The sequence below is a fragment of the Helianthus annuus genome, chromosome 11, assembly GCF_002127325.2.
Source record: "Helianthus annuus cultivar XRQ/B chromosome 11, HanXRQr2.0-SUNRISE, whole genome shotgun sequence".
Taxonomy (NCBI): Eukaryota; Viridiplantae; Streptophyta; class Magnoliopsida; order Asterales; family Asteraceae; genus Helianthus; species Helianthus annuus.
This window is the reverse complement of record NC_035443.2, coordinates 154,237,789-154,259,820: the sequence shown is the minus strand read 5'-3', so window position 1 is coordinate 154,259,820 and position 22,032 is coordinate 154,237,789. Positions and strand designations below refer to the sequence as shown.

Genomic DNA, 22,032 nt, shown 5'->3' with positions numbered 1-22,032 from the left:
TATAGAACTCTAAAACCTCTTTTAAAAGTCCTTAAAATGACGGAAAACCCCTACGGGGCGTATAATAAACTTAAACTCGTTACGGGCATCACGGAAGGTATCCTACTGATACCACAACCTCTTTAAGGCATATTGACTTGGGAAACAAGTGTAGGACTCTTACGGTTACCCGTTGCGCCTATTGCGCGCACGGTTCGGTTTATGTAACTAGTTTACATAAATTAACCGATACGGGTCAAACCATATTATTTTGACCCCAAAATCCATAGTGTGAATATTAAACCCATATAAAACAAGTCTTCGAACTTGTTGGGTCAGAATCACATTCCATTCTCGGTTTTCGCCTTTCACGCGATTAAACCGTATATATCCCTTGAAACTGACCGGTCTAGGCTACGGCTAATATAAAGACCCGTTAGGATTCTAATAGGTTATTTTAAAACCTTCGTTCCAGAATAGGAGCCCAAGTAAAAGATATATGTGATTTAATCAATTAAGGACAATACTTGCAAAGGTAAATACTTTTAACTTATTTTCTGTATTACGGGCTTGGGTTACGGTATATATAAAATACCGCTTGATCGAGCATCAAATCTTCCATCGTTTGGCGGTTAATTGAATAATTTGATCGGCTCGTTTAAACAGTCTTGTTACTTAAAAGCCTTTGGGGGGTTAATGACCATGTCCCGGATATCCTTGGCATCATTTTACGAAATGGCCACGACCTCGACATCCGAGTGTAGGCGTACACCCGGCATTACGTCTATATTAATAAAAGACGTAGCCGTTGGTTTACCCACCTCGGTTTTACGCAATGTGGTGTGTCTATTGATCTTTAACCCGGACTAGATCCGGGCTACTGAACGCAAAAGGAACATGTAATTCGTTCACAAGATTATACTATTAAATAATTCTCCCAAGTTATAAAAGAATTTGTGCCTTATGCATTCAAATCAATTTTAATAAACATTTTTCAAAAGTGTTGGTTGAATGTATTTACCAGTGTAAACTGACGTATTTTCCCCAAAAAGATTAAGTGCAGGTACTAAACGTAATCGGCTGGCTATAGCTCCTTAGCATCCTAAAGAGTCTCGCAAGCTTTTGATGTCTTGTCTGTTGAACAATATTTTTACTATTATTTTGATCCCCTGTGGATACCATTCGACTATTTGTGATACATTCGATATTACAATCAAAGATTGAATTATATTTATCCTTATGCTTCCGCTGTGCATTCATATAATTGTGTGGTTTGACTATATTGTTGCCAACTACGTCACGGTAATCCCCCACCGGGCCCACCGGTGATACACGTGGAAATCGGGGTGTGACATCCATATGACGATTCATCTATTCCAGTTAACCTTTCCCAACCCGATTCCATGCCCGAAACTCAACTGCAAGACGTTGGTGATTCCTCATCCAAACCGGCCAAAAAAAGAAGCCACAGGAAAAAACGGATGACGAGAAATCAATATACGAACACAATTAAAGTGAACGGTTCAAGAAGAAACTACTTTGACAAGATGTTGGATCGACGAATCCCAAAATCCGATTCATGGTATTTTTTATATAACATATTTAATGTTTACAATATTATTGTTTTAAGTTTTATTATAATTTTTTTATAATGTCCAAAATATTTTTGGAATAGGGGATTCATGACACAAAAAAGATTTTTGGGATTCCATAAGAAAATCATTTCATACGCAAATGCAAAGGGCGGATGTGTATCGTTAAAATGATAGCATCTCGTCCAAGTGGGGTGACATAAACACACACGTCACCACGTTCAACACTTGTTTCCATAAGGCGAAGAACGCGCCAAGGAGTGGTGAAACCGAGGTTGACTTTATCAAGAATGTCTTGCTAGCATATAGAGAGAACAAGAAGAACGAGTTTAAGTACATGCATTGTTGGGATGTATGTAGGTACGTTTCGTAATGGGTGAGAGTCCCTCCTGCTAGTGAGTCAACCTCATCCAAAAGGGCAAGAATACCCTCGTCCCAAGCTCAGTCCGATGCTCGTGATCATGAGTATGATCTTAATTTGGATGATTTTGATGATTCTCTTTCCCGCCCACCCGGCAGAGACACGTAAAAAAACGGATTCAAAGAACGAGATCGGGATCGGCCTCGGTTCGGCCCTGAGTTTGGCCTCGGGTAAAGGGTTATACACCGACCACTTGGAAGATCTTTGGACGAAAATGGATACATTTAATTTCCTCCAACAACAAAAGATCGTATTGAGGAAAAATATCCAAGCGTCGTACGATAAAAATGTATCTCTAAAAGAAAAACGCGAAAATATGAAATTTCTCACCATGCACGCCGATTACCTTACCGGCCAACAATTGGCAATGACTTTGGAAATGAAAGAAAAAATCATGAAAAAATATAACATGGAGAAATAGTGAAGTTTTAAATTTTATGTAGTTTTTTTTTATGTAGCTTTTTTAATTTATTTGTAGTTTTTTAAAAATATTATATGTAATCTTCTATTTTAATTAGTGTACCTTTTAAAAATTTTAAATAGCTTTAAAAAAATAACAAAATACACATGGCTGACCACGCCAGCTGAAGCCACGCCACACCACACCCAACCGAAGCCACGTCACGCCACACCACACCTTGTGGATCCCACACATGCCACGTGTCGAGCAATGCCCCCAACCCAATCCCCCCACCCCACCCCACAACCTTAGACCACCCGTAGTGGGGCGTGTTTTTAAAAAAAAATTCAAAAAAAAGCCCCAAAACGCCGTCCCCCCCACTACACAGGGCGTTTTTGGGCGTTATATTTCACAATTTTGCATGCGGGCGTTTTAATGAAAACGCTGAAGTGAGGAAAAGGATTTAGCATGTGGCCAATCAAAGGGATCCAAGTGTAAGGGGACTTTGACTTTTACCAATGGGAAAGGATTTAGCATGTGACACATTGTGACAAAGCAACTTTTTAAATAATGTTTTTTTTATCCTTTTTAATGATTGGAAGGAGCGTTATTGGAATAATGCCCCACTACGCCACTTTTGCTATAATGCCCCAACGCTAACTAGGATGCTACGTGTCGGATAATGCCCCATGGTGAGGGCATTATGTTAGTTCACCACTACACATGGTCTTATAAGTTGTAAATGTTTCACAAGGTAAAAGGTCATGTGCTAATCTGATTGACCACAACATATGTTCAAATACTCATGAAAGTAAAGGGTCAAATGTTTCATATTGTGAATCATAAGTTACATCTTCTAACCTTATAAACACTTTGAAATACAAATTAAAATCTAAGAACACAGTTTGACATGCAACTATCATCCTTAAGCTAATAATGGACTGACGTCATTTGGATGACCATTTGAATGCGTCATTTGGGTTTGTGGTTTTAAGATTGCTTTTAACCTACAACATTTGACCTTCAAGTTGTGTAACACTTAACTCTATAGTTCTATACACTGTTGTTGCAGAAGTCGGTCTAGGCGGCCGATTAATCGGCGCCTAGACGCTAATCGGCTGTTCATCGCCTAAATTTGAGCAAATCGGCCAATAAATCGGTCCAAGTCAAAGTCGATCAAAATTGGTCCTAGTCGGTCAAGTCGGCCTAATCGGACCAGGGTTTTTTGCTCAAAATCGGTCCTAGTCGGTCAAAAGTCGGTTAATTTTTGAATTTCTAAGTACTTGATTTGTTATGTTTAAGTTTAATTGCTTATGTTTGAACCATACTATTTGAAACTTGAAGTATTTATGTGAATTTTGAAGTATTCTTCTTATATTATTGTGTATACATAAATAAATTTAAAAAATTACATATAAAAATTCTCATTCCGATTAATCCCGATTAATCCCTATTAATCTCGATTAATACCTAGACGGTATCTCACCGCCCGACTAACGCCTAGCCTTTTCTACAACATTGGTTCTATAACATCCTACATTCCTACCTTTTATTTTCATCTTCTAATCCTCTTTTAAGCTCATATTGACTTACATACACTTACATCTCTAACTAATCTATCACATTTGTTATCTCCAAATCTACACAAGTATCACTACATAATTTTTTTTCAACAACAAAGACCAAAAACACTCTAATAACCAGTAATAATAAATGACCCTTTCACTAAAGAACAAAATCTAATGACTCGACTCACTCGTCTAGAAGGAAGCACACAACTAAAAACCCTTGATTTAACTCGGAGCAAATTTACATACAACTAGGGGTGCTAAACGGGTCAGGTTCGTGGGTTGGCGGGTTCAACCCGACCCGGATCCGAAAATTTTAGACGAACCCGAACACGACCCGAACCCCGAAAATCGTGTCACACATATAAACCAGAACACGACCTGAATACTTGGGGTTGACCCGAACATGACCCATTTAACCTGAATTTTTTAAATTTACAAAATTTTTCCGCAAATTAATATATTAAAATTTACTAAAAACACACAAATGTATATAATATAACTACATTTAAATTATAAAATGTTAAGTCAATTTCTCTTTTTAACTAATAGTTATGACATAAAAAATACACCTAATTAATATATGATATAAAATATATTGTAAAAAAAATATAATATGATAAACAGGTCAACCTACTAACCTGAACATGACCCGTTTAGCTAAACATGTTTATGAATTCAACCTGAAACTAACCTAAATCTGTTAAGTCTAAACCCAAACTCATAAATTTCGTGTTAACTTCGTGTGTTAGAAATTCACACCGCTAGCCAAAGACCTTGTGGTCAAATGGTGGAAATTGCTTGAGTTCTCAAATGAGGCTCAGGTTCGATCCCCATTAACTGCAAGTGAGGTGGTAAGATTTACCCACGTTGGTGGGGTTCCTGATCGGGGTCACGGGTTCGAGCCTGGCAGTCGGGATTAAGTTTCCACGAGGTGCGAGGAAGGGCTCTGCACTACACTCCCCCTAAGATGGCAATCAAACCCGAACCCGCTGGGTAAACCCGAAACCCGACACATTTGGTACGGGTTTGGGGTCAGTTAATCGGGTTTAGGACGGGTTTAGGAATAAGTTTTATTTTTTTCGCGGGTTTGGGACGAGTTTGAGATTTAGTGATATACCCGTTTACCCGACCCAATTACCCGATAAAGTGTACCCGTTTAGCCGATTGTATACCCTATATAATTTCTTTTATATTATTAAATATGTATGTATATGATACATCCATTTTTTACACATATAGGTATTCTATTCCGTATATATTATAGTTATTTGATATATATTTTTATAATGACAATACAAAATGTAACCGGTTAGTAGTTACCCGATAAATACCAATGGGTTTTGAGATGAGTATACCCAACGACTCAACGAGTAATCTTTTTAAATTAACGGGTTTACCCGAAACCCGCGGGTATACCCGATACCCGATGGATATTTACCCGCTAGAAACCTGACGGGTTTTGGGACGGGTTTGGGTTTGGGATTACCTAAACCCGTCCCAAACCCGACACATTGCCATCCCTACCCTCATTCGAACCAAGTAGCTGTGCTTTCGATAAAAAATGTGAAGCGCAGTCGATAGTGGGTTTTCAATCCATCTACACCTTAAAAAAAAAAAAAAAAAAAAAAAAAAAAGATTTCACACCGCTAGGAAGAACTTCCGTAGTGCTGACCAAAATGGTTTTGAAGTTACCAAAACACAAATATGAAATCTCTCATATGACTTGTTGCCACACTTATCCAAAAAACATGCTCTCCCCCCAACACACCCACCTTCCCCCTCACCACCACCTGCCCCTCCTCCACCACCCACTCTCCACCACCACCATCACCTTCAATCGCCGCCACCCACCACCCATCTCCGCCTCCTCCCACCCACCCCCCACCAACCCACCCAACCAAGACACCAAAATCCTCCGAACCCACAACGCAAGATCCACCTCAATCCTCTTCCAAACCGACCCACAATCTCAAACCTTAAATGGGTATCATAAAAATGAAATCTTGAAGCTTTTGGAGCTCTCAATGGCCAAAAAAAGAACCCCTCAGTTTCCAGGCTCAATCTACATCCAGTCCCCTGCAGACACCACTGTAGAGTCTTCTTTACCACCAATCAAAGATGTGTTTAATGCTGAAAATGATTATGATTTTGAGGTTATTATGAGGGCACTTGAGATTAGGAGGGAAGTGACATTGGAGATTTTTAAAGAGGCTATGAGGAAAGGGAAGTTTGGGATTACTTATGTTAATAATTTGGGGTCAAGATTGTTTCCTGAGTTTATTGATTATGTTATGGTTCAAGCTGCTGCTATGAAACAGGTGCCTGAGTTTGCGAATTCGTCGTTTAATGTTCGGGCTAAAGCTTGCTTAGAAGACTGTAATGTGGTTCCTCTGATAAGGTAAAATATGGATGCTACAATTGTTTTGAGTTTTTAGTGTGATTTTATAATCTATGCAAGGTTTGATGGTTATTTGCAACAAAAACTATAGTTAGAATAGGCTGGTTCAGGGTTGAGTTAAAACCAGGTTTTGACAGGTTCGGGTCAAGTTAAAACCGCGTTCAAAGTATAGGGTTACAACCCGATTTCAACCTTGCAGGCCGGGTCTGGTTGAAACTGAGTTTAGCCAAAACGGGTTTAGAATTGGGTTGAGTTCGAAGTAGAAACATATGCACTACAATTGTTTGAATTTTCAATACGATTCATTTGGTTTTGCATCTAAACAACAAGAATGATATGAATTACACTAGGTAGTCTAAGGCGTTGGCGCATGCAAAGCGCGAAGGGTGAGCTTTGAGCCCAGGTGCTTGAAAGCAAGGGTTTTTATAAGCAAGACGCACAATACAAAAGACCATTTTTTGGGGGTTTTAGACATGTTTTTGGCTGGTTTAGGAATTAGGGCTATAGGTGTAAAGAAGCCAAACCTGGAGATCGGCTCGCTAAAAGCTTTAATCGAGCAAAGCTTAAACAATCTCGAGCCTAAAGATAAGCTTGTTTAATAAAAGACCCTGAGCTCGAGGCTCGAGCTTCACCTATCGTGCTCGGTTAGGCTTGCGAGCCTAAACGAGCCTATTATTTATATAATTTTTTTATTTAATGTTTTTAATTTATAATATGATGATTATTATTATATACTCCCTCCGTCCCACTAAAAGTGTCCTATTTTGAATTTTCAAAGTCTTTATTTATAAACTTTGACCTTAAATAATTTTAATTGTGTTAGATAATACTTGATGAAAGTTATATGATTTGAGTGTGATTTAGAAGTGTTTTTATCGGGTTAATTTTCATCAAGTTTTATATAACACAAAAATATATAACTAAAGTCAAAGTTTATAAATAAAGACTTTGAAAGTTCAAAAAAGGACACTTTTAATGGGACGGAGGTAGTATAAGATTAAGATAAATATAACTAAATAATATATACTGTGTTAGATTTTAAAATTGTAATTATAAATATATGTAAAAATATATGTATATAAGTTAATTAATAAATAATTCACAAGCTGAGCTCGAGCTTTGGAAATATAGCTCGAAACGCGCCGACGACTCGGCTTGTTTACACCCATATTTACGGCTAGTATAGGCAGGTTCTAAGGCTTTTTTATGTTTGAGAATGTTATAGTTATTTAGACCTGTTCAAACCAGAATTTGACAAGAATCTAGCTAAAGTGCCTTTAATTGTGCGAGGCGCTTTTGCTACAAATGGCACCTAGGCGCGCGCTTGTCGCATCTTTGACTGCTATGAAATTACATGGAGAACGGTTAGATAGAACACTTGTTTACCCATGTAATACATAGATAAAACTTACATGTAATGATTCATTTTGAGTGATTTTGACATTTGGAAGTCAATTTTCATTTTTTTTTTTACTTTTTGCATTGATTTTCTATTTCAGTGATAATTTAGGATAGCTATTTTAAACTATTTATCTAAAAAATGATATTTAACATCTTGTTTATTAAAACTTATGATCTCATCAAATTGCTTGCTTTAATGATATTGTTTTGAATAAGGTATGAATGTCTTTTTATCAAACAAATCCCATGATCGTGTAAAGATAGACCAATTACATACGGAAGCCTTACACCTTAAGGAATTTGTGTATATCTAGGTGGCTAAAACACAACGGATTATCATATCCTCAGATCGGGAAGCTAATTTGCAATTCAAAAGGGAATCTCGAATCAATCAGAACCACTGCCGACTGGCTCAAGTCAATTCACGTCGACGGACGATTTATTGGGGTTGCGTTACTTAGAGGCGGAGAGAATGTATTACAACGCAGCACCGAAGAGTTGGATGAAATAGTTTCGTGTTTGGAGAAAAACGGAGTTAAAAGGGAGTGGATAGGTTATATCGTTAGCAGATGTCCCGAGTTGTTGTCTTTTAGCATGGAGGAACTCGAGACTCGCATGAAGTTTTACTTTGATATGGGTATGAACGAGAAAGATTTTGGGACTATGGTTTTTGACTTTCCTAAAGTGCTTGGGTTCTATTCACTTGAGGAAATGAATCAAAAGGTATCCAAAGTTTGCGTTTCTTTAGGTCGGGCCGGGTTGGGTAACATGTCAAAAGGGGTCCGGGTCAAAACTAGGGGTGCAAACAAGCCGAGCCGAGCCCGAGATCGTTTAACTTATGAGGGCTCGAGCTCGGCTCGTTTATTATTTATTAATTAGTTTATTTTAATTATAATTATTATTTTTTATGTATAGTTAAGTTATTTTTTCATGATTTTATTTAAAGTAATTATTATTATTTAAATATATATTTAATATATTAATTAAAAATTATATAATCAGTGGGCTCGTTTAGGCTTGCGAGCCGGCTCCAGCTCGATAAGCGAAGCTTGGGCTTGGTCTCATTAACTTAACGAGCTTGTTTTTAGGCTCAGGCTTGAGCTCGTTTAAGCTCGGCTCGTTTCGAGCTTTTTTCAGCTGAACTCGAGTAGCTCAGCTCATTTGCACCCCTAGTCAAAACGTAATTGAGTTGACCTGTTTCCCTTTAGTTAAATCTATTAGCTCAACGTCTAAAACATAAAACATTACCCATATTGACCCATTTGTATCTAAATGGATCGAAATTGCCACCTCATGCGCTCTCTATGGATCCATTTACTAAGCAATTTCCTTATGTACTCTCTATGTTCTTGCAAGCTACCAATTTACAAGATTCATATGCAAGCTTTTGTGTTGCTCATATTAAGTCGTGTGTAATAAGATAAAACTAGGAATAAAGAAACCCGATTTGGAGAAGCAATAAGATAAAACTAATACTTTATTTACAATGCACTTTGGTTGTTTAGGTTGCATATTTAAAGGAGTTTGGCCTCAGCAATGAAGACGTAGGGAGATTACTAGCATTCAGACCGCACTTGATGGGATGTAGCATCGAGGAAAGATGGAAGCCTCTCGTTAAATACTTTTATTATCTTGGGATTTCTCGAGATGGTATGAGAAGAATTCTTACCGTTAAACCCATGGTTTTTTGTTTCGACTTCGAGGCCAATATTGTCCGAAAGGTATCTTCTTTTGTACATTTTCTTAATATAGATTAATCTTCCCACTTCTGAAAAAAAAATCAAAAGTTGACCTTTTGGGTCAAAGTTAACTTCCGGTAAAGACTTTCTCAATAAAGGCACAAAGTTTATGTTTCAATAGTTATATTGAGATTAGTACTTTGTACTTGAAGGTACAATTCTTTAGTGACATAGGCGTTCAAGAAAAGGGTATCGCTAGTATGCTTGTCAGGTTTCCATCATTAATGACATATAGCCTACACAAGAAGATAAGGCCCGTGGTATGTATCAAACACAACCCTTGTATTTTTATTACGGCTAAATTTCATTTTACGTCCTTTAAGTTTCAGCAAAAATTCAGACGTTGTCCTTTAACTAATGAAATTACAACAGATGTCCTTTATGTTCTAATTTCTTTACAGGCGGTGTCCTTTCTCCCTAAAAAGATTACAAAAATAAAGGACATCCGCTGTAAAGAAATTTAAAAATAAAGGACATCCGTTGTAATTTTGTTAGTTAAAGGACAACACCGGAAGTTTTGATGAAACTTAAAGGACGTAAAATGCAATTTACCATTTTTATTACTGAAAAAAATATAATTTTGTAATCATGTTTGCCACACATAAAACAACCGATTATTTAACCTCTACTTAATTGTGGACATTTTGTTTCTAAATTATCGCAGGTAATATTTTTGTTGACGAAAGCCGGAGTATCCCAGACGAACATCGGAAAGGTTATCGGGTTGGGCCCGGAGCTCTTGGGGTGCAGTATATCAAAGAAATTGGATCCTAACGTCAAATACTTCTTGTCTCTTGGTATAGACCTTAAAACTTTGGGTGAAATGATTGCCGATTTCCCCATGCTGCTTCGGTACAACATTGACGTCCTACGCCCAAAATATCGGTATTTACGGAGAACCATGGTCCGCCCTTTAAACGATCTCATAGAGTTCCCACGGTATACTCTAGATCCCAATAATATTTTAGCCCTTGTTGAACTATTATTGCTAGTAAATGTTGATGACGGTAAGTAATTGTTTGCAGGTTCTTTAGCTATTCTTTAGAAGATCGAATCATACCACGTCACAAGATTCTGATGGATAATCGTGTAAATTTCAAACTTCGTTACATGCTTTCGAGTACAGACGATGAATTTCAACAAAAAGTAGAGGCTGCTGTTCAAAGACGGCGGATGTTTGAATCCGGGATATCAAACAACATAGGATTAGATTCTCCAACCGATGACTCCTCCGAGGATGAAATTGATGACGTGGACATCAACATCGATGTTCTATAACATTCAATACATATATATTTGTAAATAGTTGTCAGGAACATGTGATTTCGGTGCAAATGATTAAGAGCCAAAAAAACGTGTAACTTCACATCACAATCGTGTTTTCCGTAGGGCTGGTAATTTATGACACGACCTGTTAACATGACATGAGTCAACACAAACAGGTTAAACGGGTTCGGATCACAAACGGGTCGACACGTAAAAGATAATGTTATATATGGAAAACAAGTGTTAACATGTCACAACTTCCACTCAGAATATCCACATCATGTAGAAGCTGTCACAAATCATGTATCTGAAATAAATACTTGAAAATATACACAATTTTCGGTCTTGAAACTAGAAAAACAAAACAAGGGTCATGTCTTCTTGGCTCTCAACTTCCACGAACCAGATTTGTCGGGTCACTCAGAACATACTTTGGCAACTCGTACTTTGCACCTGCGATGATTTGATGTCGTTGGTGCTTAAAACACAAAAACGGTTAAAATGTAAACTGCATGCAGGCAATTACCTCTTTCATCGTAACAGACGGTCAAATCCGCCTTTTGAACGATAATGCCAGCACTGTCGACTATCGTTTGTGCAAGTGATAGTTCAGCTTCAGCAGCGGCTCGAAGTGCATCCCAGATCTCTGACAAATTACACAAACATGAGGTCAAATCACAAGCTAGGTGTAGGCGAGAGCTTCACGCATATGAGACGGGATGTATTCATATAATACTAGTTAACTTAATTCTAATACTAAATTTTCTACTTGTTAATACTTAAGCATCCAAAAATAAGACAATAAAAAGAAATACACACAATATATTAATATGAGAGCATGAACAATTTCAATGTAATCCAAAGAAGCTTAGAAATATGAGAACTAGGGGTGTGCATGGTTCGGTTCGGTTTTTTTGGCAAAACCGAAACTGAAACGAAATGTTTGGTATAAGAACCGTTTGGTTTTGGTCTTTTCGGTTCTGGCATCGGTTCGATTCGGTTTTTAGGTTATTTCAGTTTTTGGAACAAACTTACGTAAGATTTCAGAAAAAAATGTATAATATATGATATAATAATATTTCTTAAATGTTTACATTTATGTTAATATATTTAACCTTTTTAATTAATATTGTTCACATAAACCTAACATTCTAATGTATTTTTATGTTTCTTCAAAGTTTTTATTAATACATTTTCTTTTATAATACCTTGAAAATCATTTAATTTTTACGTTATATTTTGTTATTTTTTTTTGAACAACAAATTTCTTTTATTTCATGTCGTCTATGGGACTTGAACCCAAGACCTCCCTCTCCCAGTGTGTTTAAAGGTTTTGCGTTTGCCAATGGACCACCACCCCATTGGTGTTATATTTTGTTATTACTTGTAGGTAATGGATAACTCATTTCAAAGATAAATAAACATGCTAATATTCTTATTATAAATACTTAACATTCAAGAATATAATTAATAATTCCTAAATCAATATATAAAATAATTTTTTTTAAATGATATTTTAGTTATTCGGTTCGGTTTTTTCGGTTTTCATAATATGCAAAAACGAAACCGAAGCGTAAATTTCGGTTCGCTTATTTTCGGTTTTTTGTGCGGTTCCGTTAAACCGATTTTTTTTTGGTTTTCTGCTCATCCCTAATGAGAACTGTAATGCTTTTTCTGTTAAAAATGTACTCATGAGTAAGAGGCGAAAACAGGTTCAACCTGAACCATGTAACTTTTTAGTGAGGACTGAGACAGGCTTGATCAAGTCGGGTTTGATACGCAACTACTTTTTTATCCCTAGTTTTGACTTTCTTATTAATACTTTAATGTAATAAATATAATTAAACAACAATATATGACAATAATAATCCAAAATTTTGAATAAAACTATTTAGGAGGTTGTGTATCAAAAATACATTTTGGGCGACTTTTAAAGTGTTACGCATTTGACTTGTTCCCATCTTAGTTAACTTTATGGATTTGATTTGACCCGTTTGAGATAACGCATCATCCAAATCGACCCATTCATAATCAAATGGGTTGAAAACATTCTTATTTTTACAACAAGAATCACCTTTTCGGCCACCATAATGCGGAGCCGTATCCCAAAACTCGTCACGCATCCGCTTAAGCTGCTCCCCAGTTAGCGGTTCAGAATGCTTCCACGCCTTTGGTTTGGTTATTTTCTTAACAGGTTCTGCAACACAAAAAGATCATCATCATCATCGTATGATAACCGTATAAAGAAAATGGCATTTTAGCAATTTGCATCAGGATCCTTTCTTCTCTTCGGTGATGCTAATGAGTCTGACTTCATTGAAGTCAAAGTGCGGAACTCTGAGATAAACTATATCATCACTATCACAACCTTCCTAATTCGGCTCATATGAATCAAACTCTTTTGCGCAACTGTAAAATGATTCAAGATTCCATAGGAGTCAAAAGCGCAGCCCAGCGCAACATAAGCGCCTTGCGTCCATCAAGGCTCACAAGCGCACATTCCGGTCAAATTTTGCAAATAAAACGGACCGAACAGGTATATGACAGATAAAACTGGTCTGAAACATACAAAATGGCCTGGAACTAGCCTAGAACATGTCTAAAAGTAAAACCTCTAAAAATGGTCTGTTTGGAGCATTCCCATCTCATTCCCTATATCAAACTCTTCCCTATAATTTAGGGGAAATTTTAAGGTTATAATCAAACTTGACAGTTGACACTACATCCCATTCCTGATATTGGGATGAAGTTTAGGGGCTCACTTCCCATTCACCATATTTAGGGACTCACTATTCATTCCCTATATCTATTATCTATCCCTCGTATGTTTCTTGAGTGGTTGTGAGTGAAAGAAAGAGCAAAAAGTAACAATAATACATACAAAAAAGAAAGTTATTTAATTGAACAGAGATAGATATGGAAATTTTGAGTTAAACGCCATTTTAGTCCCTGTGGTTTGGGCCATTTTGCCAGTTTAATCCAAAGGTTTGAAACGTTGCCATTTTAGTTCGAATAGTTTTAAACGTTGCCATTTTAGTCCACTGGGTTAACTCCATCCCTTTATTCTGTTAACTAGAAGGGCATTTCGATCATTTTATATGTAATTCTGTTAACTAGAAGGGCAATTCGACCATATAAAATGATCGAATTACTCTTCTAGCTAACATAAAAAATGGACGGAGTTAACAAAGTGGGCTAAAATGACAACAGTTGAAACTATTTGGACCAAAATGACAACGTTTCAAACCTTTGGACTAAACTGGCAAAATGGCCCAAACCACAGGGACTAAAATGGCATTTAACTCGGAAAATTTAATGTAGGAGGTTTGTAAAAGGTGAACAACTTTTACGGATAAATGTGAGTTTTAGCTAAACTATACGGATGTGAATGCCCTTATACTGTACGTCATACTTAAAAAAACCCTCGCTTTTTAAACGCCTCACGCAACCCAAGGCAGGCTCAACTTTTGCGCGCTGAGTGCACTCGCGCCTTCATCTACCTAGGATTAAACACCTCAATCTCCAACAAGAATTGGTATTATCTATTGTGACAAAACCTTTTTTCAAAAAACAAATACACAGAAATATTAAAACTTTGTGCCCTTTTGTTCCATAGAACACAAACAACCAATCCTATAGATCTAGGGCTAAACTAACATCACTCATTATCCACAAAAAAAAAAAAAAAAAAAAAAAAAAAAAAAAAAAAAAAAAAAAAAACCAATATCAATCCAATCAAATTACACAAACATGTTCTTCAACACCTAACAAATTACACAAAATCTGTGTAAACACATAACATAAATGAATAACTGATGAAAACCCATATCAAGATTATCAATCAAGCAATCATTTTCACAATAAAAATCATATTTTTAATAAAAAAAAGATCAAGAGAATCTTGAAATTAGAGTATATACCATCTGTTTTGGCACTGGTTGATCCAGTACAACCCATGCTGATTGCTTCCGGTGATGTTTCCGGTGGCCGGAGCTGTTTTTGAGATGGGTTTGGTTGTTAACAGCCGGTAAAGTTGTTGAATCTTGAACTTAGAAAAAGAAAAGGTTTGTAAATAATGAATCAATGATTGCTGTAAACAGCAATGCAAAAGGAAAAGATATGCATATGGGAGTCCACTTTGTTTCTCCCCAATGAAATTGCACCTCAAGTGGTTGCTTTTATTATTATTAGGACTTTAGAAGAGATGATATATCATGGTATGATGGTAACTTGTAAATTGGATTTTAATATTGCCTAGATGGAATGATGGATATGATCGTGTGGTTCTGTTTGTGGCACAATAATATGGTCCTCCAGTGATCCAAATTTGCCGCTCTAAAAAAAACTACAATTTATTATTTATTGGTTGATAATAATTAGATGTAATTAAAAATTTTATTTTGGCGGAAAAGTAATTTTGTGTGTCCAAATGATCAACTTACTTGGGGCACCCGTACTTCATTCGGTTTATTCGGGTATTACAGTAGCACCGCCGCATGCGGTTTGGGTAGTGGAATTGACATGGGGGATTGGGTAGTGTATGACGATTTGGGTATGTGGGGAAACCAACTGAATGTGGGGGTGGTGATGGAGTGGATCTTCTATATTGGTTGGTGTCATTTGGGTACTTTAGGCTGTGCTCTTAGTACTCTTATGACAAACGTACTTATTTTTCCGTTAAAGAAATAACAAAAATAAAATTTATTTGTGTGGTTGGTTGCATTGTCGTGTGGATTATAATCGATTGTAAATTATAGTTTGGATAATAGAATCCAAGTAACTGTGTGAAAGAAAACACATCCTTCCTTTATTTATTTATTTTAACCAAAAACCAGCACACTACTCCTTCAAAAACAAGCTAAAGGATAAAGCCACAACATAGGTATACAGGAATGAGAGGTAGAATGAAATGAATGATTACGAGTGAATGAATAAAAGGGTGTTTGGTTGGTCAATGAAATGAAATCACCCATTTCAAAAGGCATTTCATTCCCTCAAAATCATTCCTTCCACCCACCATGTTTTTTTTTCTATTCCATCCCCTCTTGCACCATTCATCAATAACACCACAACCCACCACCACCACCAACACCCATCACCGACGCCATCAAAGCCACCCGCCACCACCTCACCCCGACAGCCACCGCCGCCGCCGCCACCGTTATCACCCACAGCTGCGACCAACCGCCAATGCCACTCGCCGTCGCCGCCGCCCACCAGGGTCAACGCCGCCGCCACCGCCACCACCAACCGCCGTCGCCGCCACCTCTGTTGCCACCCACCACCAACGGCCACCTTGCCGCCACCACCGCTCGTCGTCACCGCCACTCGCCACCACCACCACCACCCATCGCCGCCGACGACACCCACCACAACCATAATCACTACCACCGACCACCACCACCACTCACCGCTGATTTTATTACTTCGTTTTTCTTGCCTACCGAACAATACACAATAATAATTCATTACATTCACACATGGTAACCAAACAAGACATGGAATGGTAATGATCCATTGCATTCCCTCGTTCATTCAATTACCTCGTCCATTCCATTCCTTCGTACATTCCATTACCCCATACCAAACAGACCCTTAGGGGTTGTTTGACAACTTTTGAATAGTTAAGTATTAAACCAGTAAGAGGTCTGAACCATTAAGTGCTGATTGAGTAAGACGTCTTAACCATTAAGAGCCAGTATAATACTTAACTATTCAAAGGCAAATGTCTGACCAATTCAGATTAGAGGTCTTAACCATTCAGACTCAGTATAATGCTTAACCATTCAGAGGCAAATGTATGAATCATTCAGACATTTGCTTACGAAACAAACAGTCTAAACCATTAAGTGCTGAACCAGTAAGAGGAACTTTATTAAGATGTAAACAAACAACCCCTTACAAATAAAAAGATCTTTAAAAGTGGCAAAGCCAAACTTTTAACTCTATTACTAATCCAAAGAAAGCTAAATGCTACCGGTTCACCTATTATCTTCTCCACTTTAATTAGGACGCTGGAGAAAACCGCATCGTTACGGACTTTAAAAACACACCAACACGCGGTCAAAATGATGGCACGAACAACTTCCTTTTTGAACTTGTTGAGCATACTTGTGCATCTCCAAAAGGTCATCAAAAGAGAAGGCATAGATAGGCGGAATTTGACACCAAGCACTAATCTTGTGCCAAATCATACATGCCACCTTGCAAGACGAGAAAATATGTTCAACTGCCCCTTCACATAAGCAACATCAATTTGGACAGGTCTCAACTCCCTTTTTATTAGAGCATCCATAGTGGGTGACCTATTTAGCAAAGCCCTCCAACCAAAAATATTAACTTTAATGGAATCCAAGCATGTCAGTCAAAGATTTTGTGACCCGTAGATGAACCCGATTAAGACATAATAGCTTTCTTCACCGAGGCGACCGAAAAGATCTCGTTATCTTTCTTCGTCAAGACCCATTTATCCTTACCCAAACCCACATCCACCCAGTACAAATCCATGATAAGGTTAAATAAATCATTCGCTTCACATCCTCCAATGATAGCCGATTTCCACTTCCACTCCAGCGCCTCCTGCCCATTCCTCTTAACACACCTCTCGGTGTTGATGCACAGAATATCTGTTTACTGCGTCTTAATCGAGTCTTAGGTCTAGATAGGTGTTTGGAGTTGGAAAACATGAAAAGTGGAGTTTAGTATGTAATTCCGCTTGAAATGACTGGTTTGTCATTTCAAGCGAAATCAGGAAATCATGTGATTACGCTCGAGATTATTTAGGTGATTCCGCTCGAAACATATCTAGTGATTCCGCTTGAATCACTTGGAGCGAAATCAGGGGTTCCGCATGAACCATTTCGAGCGGAATCAGGAACACTATAAATAGGTGATAGGTTGATTTCATTTAAAAACGTTGGAGCGGAATTAGGAGTCGAGGTGCTGCCGGATTTTTGTCAGAATTCATTGTATTTGACTCAGAAAAGCAGTAATAGAAAGAGATTAAAAGGATACAAGCTGTTTGACATTGTTTACTTTGATTCCGCCTCTGTAAACGATGATGAACTGCTTTTACTGACTGTTTAGGGTCACGCACACGGTCCAACATGTGACAACTCGAGTTTCCAAGATTCCACTTTCGCATTTATTGCACGTTAACTGTTTAGTTGTTTACTTACACGACTTGTTTGCTTTGTAACTGTACACGTTGTGATATGATAAAACGTATTGTGATTATTGCATGTATATGTTTGGTGATATAATATGAAACCTGTTGAAAAACTTAAACCATTTAAACCATGAAAAGGCCCGATGAAACACAAGTGTTTCGCCAATAACAACCACAACGAAACAGGCATTTCGCCATTAGGTCATCTCGACGAAACAAGAGCGTTTCGTCATCCTCATCTCGACGAAACAGGTGTGTTTCGCCGGCCCAGTGATTCACGAAGCCCATTAAGGGCCCAGTACGTTAATTCGAGTATATTAACGTTAACCGACTTCCTGTTTCACACTTTTAACAAAAATCGAAACCCTAGAGCTCCCTTTCTCTGTTGACGGCGATCTTGTGTCCCCGAAGCCCCCAAATCGATCAAGTTATTATTCCGTTCATCGTGGTTAGTGTTTAACCCCTTGCGTGATTGTTTGATGTATGTCATAGTTAACTGTTTGCTTGAAATCGTTAGGGATCGATGCTAAATAATGGTTATGTTCATGTTTGGTTGATGAATTGATTATAATAGGATCTATTGTCGGTTACAGTTTCGTGTGTCGGATTGGATTGTTTGTGGATAAACCAGTAAATAGATTAGAATTGATGTTTATAACTTCAATTGTCTATGCCATTGTTCATGAACGGTATAAGTATGTTGTTGAATGATGAATTTGTGATGTGATATTTGTATGTTAGATTGTTTAGGTTAACACATGACTCAGCCACGACTAGTATCGATAATTACTGTATGATTGTTGATTGTTGATGATGATCGATGATTAGGGTTCCTGTGTAACTGTTGGCGACGTAACTGATCAGACGAATCGTCTGTCATGACGAAACGGGTATGACGAAACAGGTGTGTTTCGTCATGGGCAAACACGGCGAAACAGATGTGTTTTGTCGAGGGAAATCATGACGAAACAAGAGTGTTTCGTCAAAGGGAAGTCACGGCGATACAGGGGTGTTTCGTCGAGTGGGAAATTTGCACAGTAACTTAATTTAACTCTATTAAGAGTTAACTGGATTAACTAACTGCTGTTAGATGATAAGCATGACTTGTATGGACTTGAATACGTGTTTTGTGCTATTTGGTGATCACTGATTTAATATCCACCGTGATTGTACTTATATGTGAACTTCGTGAATATAAACTGATTATGTACACGTGCGTACATTAGGACTTGACTGATTATTTGTGAGCACATACTTTAGCATACCGAGCAAACCAAGGTGAGTTCACACTCTTTCCAAGGCATGAGATTCCCAAGGGTTGGGAATGGGTAAATGAACTAAACGGTAATTACAACCATCCTTTGGGAGTAGGATGCCAAGCATACACACTGGACCAAACCTCTATCATTGAAGTCCCTCATCTTATCGACTTAAACGCCGAGGCCTAGGGCGAGCGGGTCATTAGTTAATAGCGCTATTAGGTTTAACAAACCTCACACCGTGTCGTTCGAACGGGCGTGTACTAATGGACTATGGGCAAAGGGTCAATGCTGATAGACATTGACTTAGGGCGCCTCTTATATTTTCGTAGCAGTCGATACACTCGGTCTAGTAATACATGGGAAGCCCCCACTAATCTTCGCACACATGTCTGGGAGACCGCGATACGAATTAATACGATACATGGTTTACAAAACGAACATATAATTTACGAAACGAATGCTATAACTAAACAACTAACTGTGAACTTGCTCAACTTTGTTGTTGACTCTTTGTTACATGCCTTGCAGGTCGATAGGTACTCATGGAGCTTGCACAAGGAGGCGCGGTCGTTGTGGGACATGGAAGTGTGTGCCATGCTAAAAACATTATTTCATTTCATACTTAATACTTACATTGGGTTTTACAATTATGCTTCCGCTAAACACTTAACTATGTTTTTGGATTTGAAACACCTTTCATATTGTGTGGTTGAATTTTACTTATTACTTATTATGTTCAATTTGATTGGTGGCTTGATCCTGGTCAGTCACGCCTCCAAGCGGTGGTTTTTCGTGTGTGGATTTTGGGGGTGTGACAGATTGGTATCAGAGCCATTGGTTATAGTGAACTTGTTTTTAATAAGGGGAAAAAGTTTTTGTTAAAACCAGACTATAACCTGTACAATGCTCAACGATCCACAACGACGCTTCGCTCCACGTGCAAGACTCAACACTATAGGTGATACTATTCATGTACACATTACCTACTTGATAGATACATACTACATTGCTCATGGTATGCTTAGATAACGTAGCAATTACTAACTGAAAACCTTGTTTGCTCACACTCTTCTGTCATTCCACACTTGCGTATTGATACGACGCACTTCTCACTTGTGTTCTCTTACTTGTGAAGACCATGAGTGGACGCGTTAACATGACCCAAGCCCAGTTGACGGCTCTGATTAACGAACAAGTTGCTTCGGCACTTGCAGCCGCACAAGCAGGAGGTATACCCTGCAGTTGTAACTCACTCTAGGATCTTTAGATCTTACACTCCTAAACCAACTCTTGTGTTTAACCTTGTCCTGTTCTTATACACAACAGGTCAACACGCTCAGCTACCTGTATGCACCTTCAAGACTTTCATGGACTGTCGTCCTTGCACATTCAGTGGCACTAAAGGAGCCGTTGGACTCCTCCATTGGTTTGAAAAGCTCGAGTCCGTCTTTGAGTTGTGTGAATGCCCTGAGGCTCGCAGGGTGAACTATGCCACTGGTACTCTTGAAGGCATTGCGCTGACTTGGTGGAATGTGCAAGTTCAGATGCTGGGGTTGGCGGCTGCTAATGCCACCCCATGGAACGACTTTAAGGAACTGATTAAGCGAGAATACTGCAGTCGTGATGACATTCACAAGCTAGAAGTGGAGTTCTTTAATCTGAAAATGACGGGGTCAGAGATAGAAGCATATACGAAGCGATCGAACGAACTGGCTATCTTGTGCCCAACTATGGTGGACCCTCCAATCAAACGCATTGAGTTGTACCTCAGAGGCTTAGTACCAGAGATTCAAACCCATGTGACGTCTGCCAACCTTGCTACTATTCAGGATGTTACCCGTCTTGCTCATCGTCTCACAGATCAGGCAGTGGAACAGAACAGACTGCCTAAGCGTATCAGTGTTGCTACCACCACTACTTCTGCTAACCCCATTGACAACAAGAGAAAATGGGATGGGGATTCCAGCAAGGGTTCGACTACAGTTCAGTCCCAGGCACAGCAACAAAAGACTGATAACTACCAGAGTCCTGGTCAGCAATCTTCTGGTAGTCAAAGGCAGGGTGGATATCGAGGAAACCTTCCGAAGTGCAATACATGCAACAGGCACCACAATGGTCAGTGCAACAAGGGTCGTTGTCAGAGGTGTCTCAAGATGGGTCATGAAGCTAAAGATTGCAGGAGCTCACGACCTGCGAATCAGAACCAGCAACAACAACCACCAGCTCCACAGAACCAGCAGCAGCGAGGCAACAGGGGATGCTTTCAGTGTGGTGCTGAAGGCCACTTCAAGCGGGACTGCCCCCAGTTAAATCCAAATCAGAACAACAACAACAATAATCAGGTCAATGGGAACAATAATGGGGGAAACAATAATGATAACGGCGCTAGGGGTCGTGCGTTCGTGCTGGGGCAGGGTGAAGCAAGGAATGATCCTAATGTGGTGATGGGTAAGTTCCTTCTCGATGACTTTTATGTTACTGTATTATTTGATTCGGGTGCGGATACCAGTTATGTGTCTCTAAAAATTAGTCAAATATTAAAGCGCACACCAACACTTTTGAACACCAAGCATGTCATAGAGTTAGCTAATGGTAAAGGTTTAGAGGCCACACACATAGTCAAGGGTTGTAACATCGTTTTAGCTGGTCAGACTTTCTCTATCGATCTCATTCCTATAGCCTTGGGTAGTTTTGACATAGTCATTGGGATGGATTGGTTGTCCCAACAGCAAGCAGAGATCCTATGCAAAGAGAAGATTGTTCGTATTCCCCGTTCTGGTAAAGAACCTCTTGTGATTCAAGGCGACAAGAGTGGTGCTGTGGTAGGCATCATCT

At 38.6% G+C, this 22,032-nt stretch overlaps 2 protein-coding genes across 2 annotated transcripts; one reads left to right on the top strand and one right to left on the bottom strand.

The window, feature by feature from the left end:
* Positions 1–5,692: 5,692 nt before the first annotated feature.
* On the top strand, positions 5,693–10,872 carry LOC110890810 (transcription termination factor MTERF2, chloroplastic). The gene is made up of 6 exons (XM_022138461.2): positions 5,693–6,361; positions 8,077–8,485; positions 9,268–9,483; positions 9,654–9,761; positions 10,166–10,440; positions 10,527–10,872. Exons 1-6 carry the CDS (start codon positions 5,712–5,714, stop codon positions 10,777–10,779), a joined length of 1,911 nt encoding a protein of 636 aa, XP_021994153.2. The 5' UTR covers positions 5,693–5,711; the 3' UTR covers positions 10,780–10,872.
* Positions 10,873–10,970: 98 nt separating this feature from the next.
* LOC110890811 (ubiquitin domain-containing protein 1) lies at positions 10,971–14,984 on the bottom strand. Its single transcript, XM_022138462.2, has 4 exons — positions 14,688–14,984; positions 12,842–12,964; positions 11,294–11,413; positions 10,971–11,220 (listed from the first exon to the last, which is right to left on the bottom strand). Exons 1-4 carry the CDS (start codon positions 14,722–14,724, stop codon positions 11,156–11,158), a joined length of 345 nt encoding a protein of 114 aa, XP_021994154.1. The 5' UTR covers positions 14,725–14,984; the 3' UTR covers positions 10,971–11,155.
* Positions 14,985–22,032: the final 7,048 nt, after the last annotated feature.

Bases quoted from the DNA above. Each gene is read 5' to 3' on its own strand.
- LOC110890810 (XM_022138461.2), top strand. From the start codon at position 5,712: ATGCTCTCCCCCCAACACACCCACCTTCCCCCTCACCACCACCTGCCC. The intron at 6,362-8,076 runs GTAAAATATGGA...GTGTATATCTAG, and splicing joins AATGTGGTTCCTCTGATAAG to GTGGCTAAAACACAACGGAT. The intron at 8,486-9,267 runs GTATCCAAAGTT...TTGGTTGTTTAG, and splicing joins TTGAGGAAATGAATCAAAAG to GTTGCATATTTAAAGGAGTT.
- LOC110890811 (XM_022138462.2), bottom strand. From the start codon at position 14,724: ATGGGTTGTACTGGATCAACCAGTGCCAAAACAGATG. The intron at 12,965-14,687 runs GTATATACTCTA...TTTGTGTTGCAG, and splicing joins AACCAGTGCCAAAACAGATG to AACCTGTTAAGAAAATAACC. The intron at 11,414-12,841 runs GTGATTCTTGTT...GTAATTTGTCAG, and splicing joins GCATTATGGTGGCCGAAAAG to AGATCTGGGATGCACTTCGA.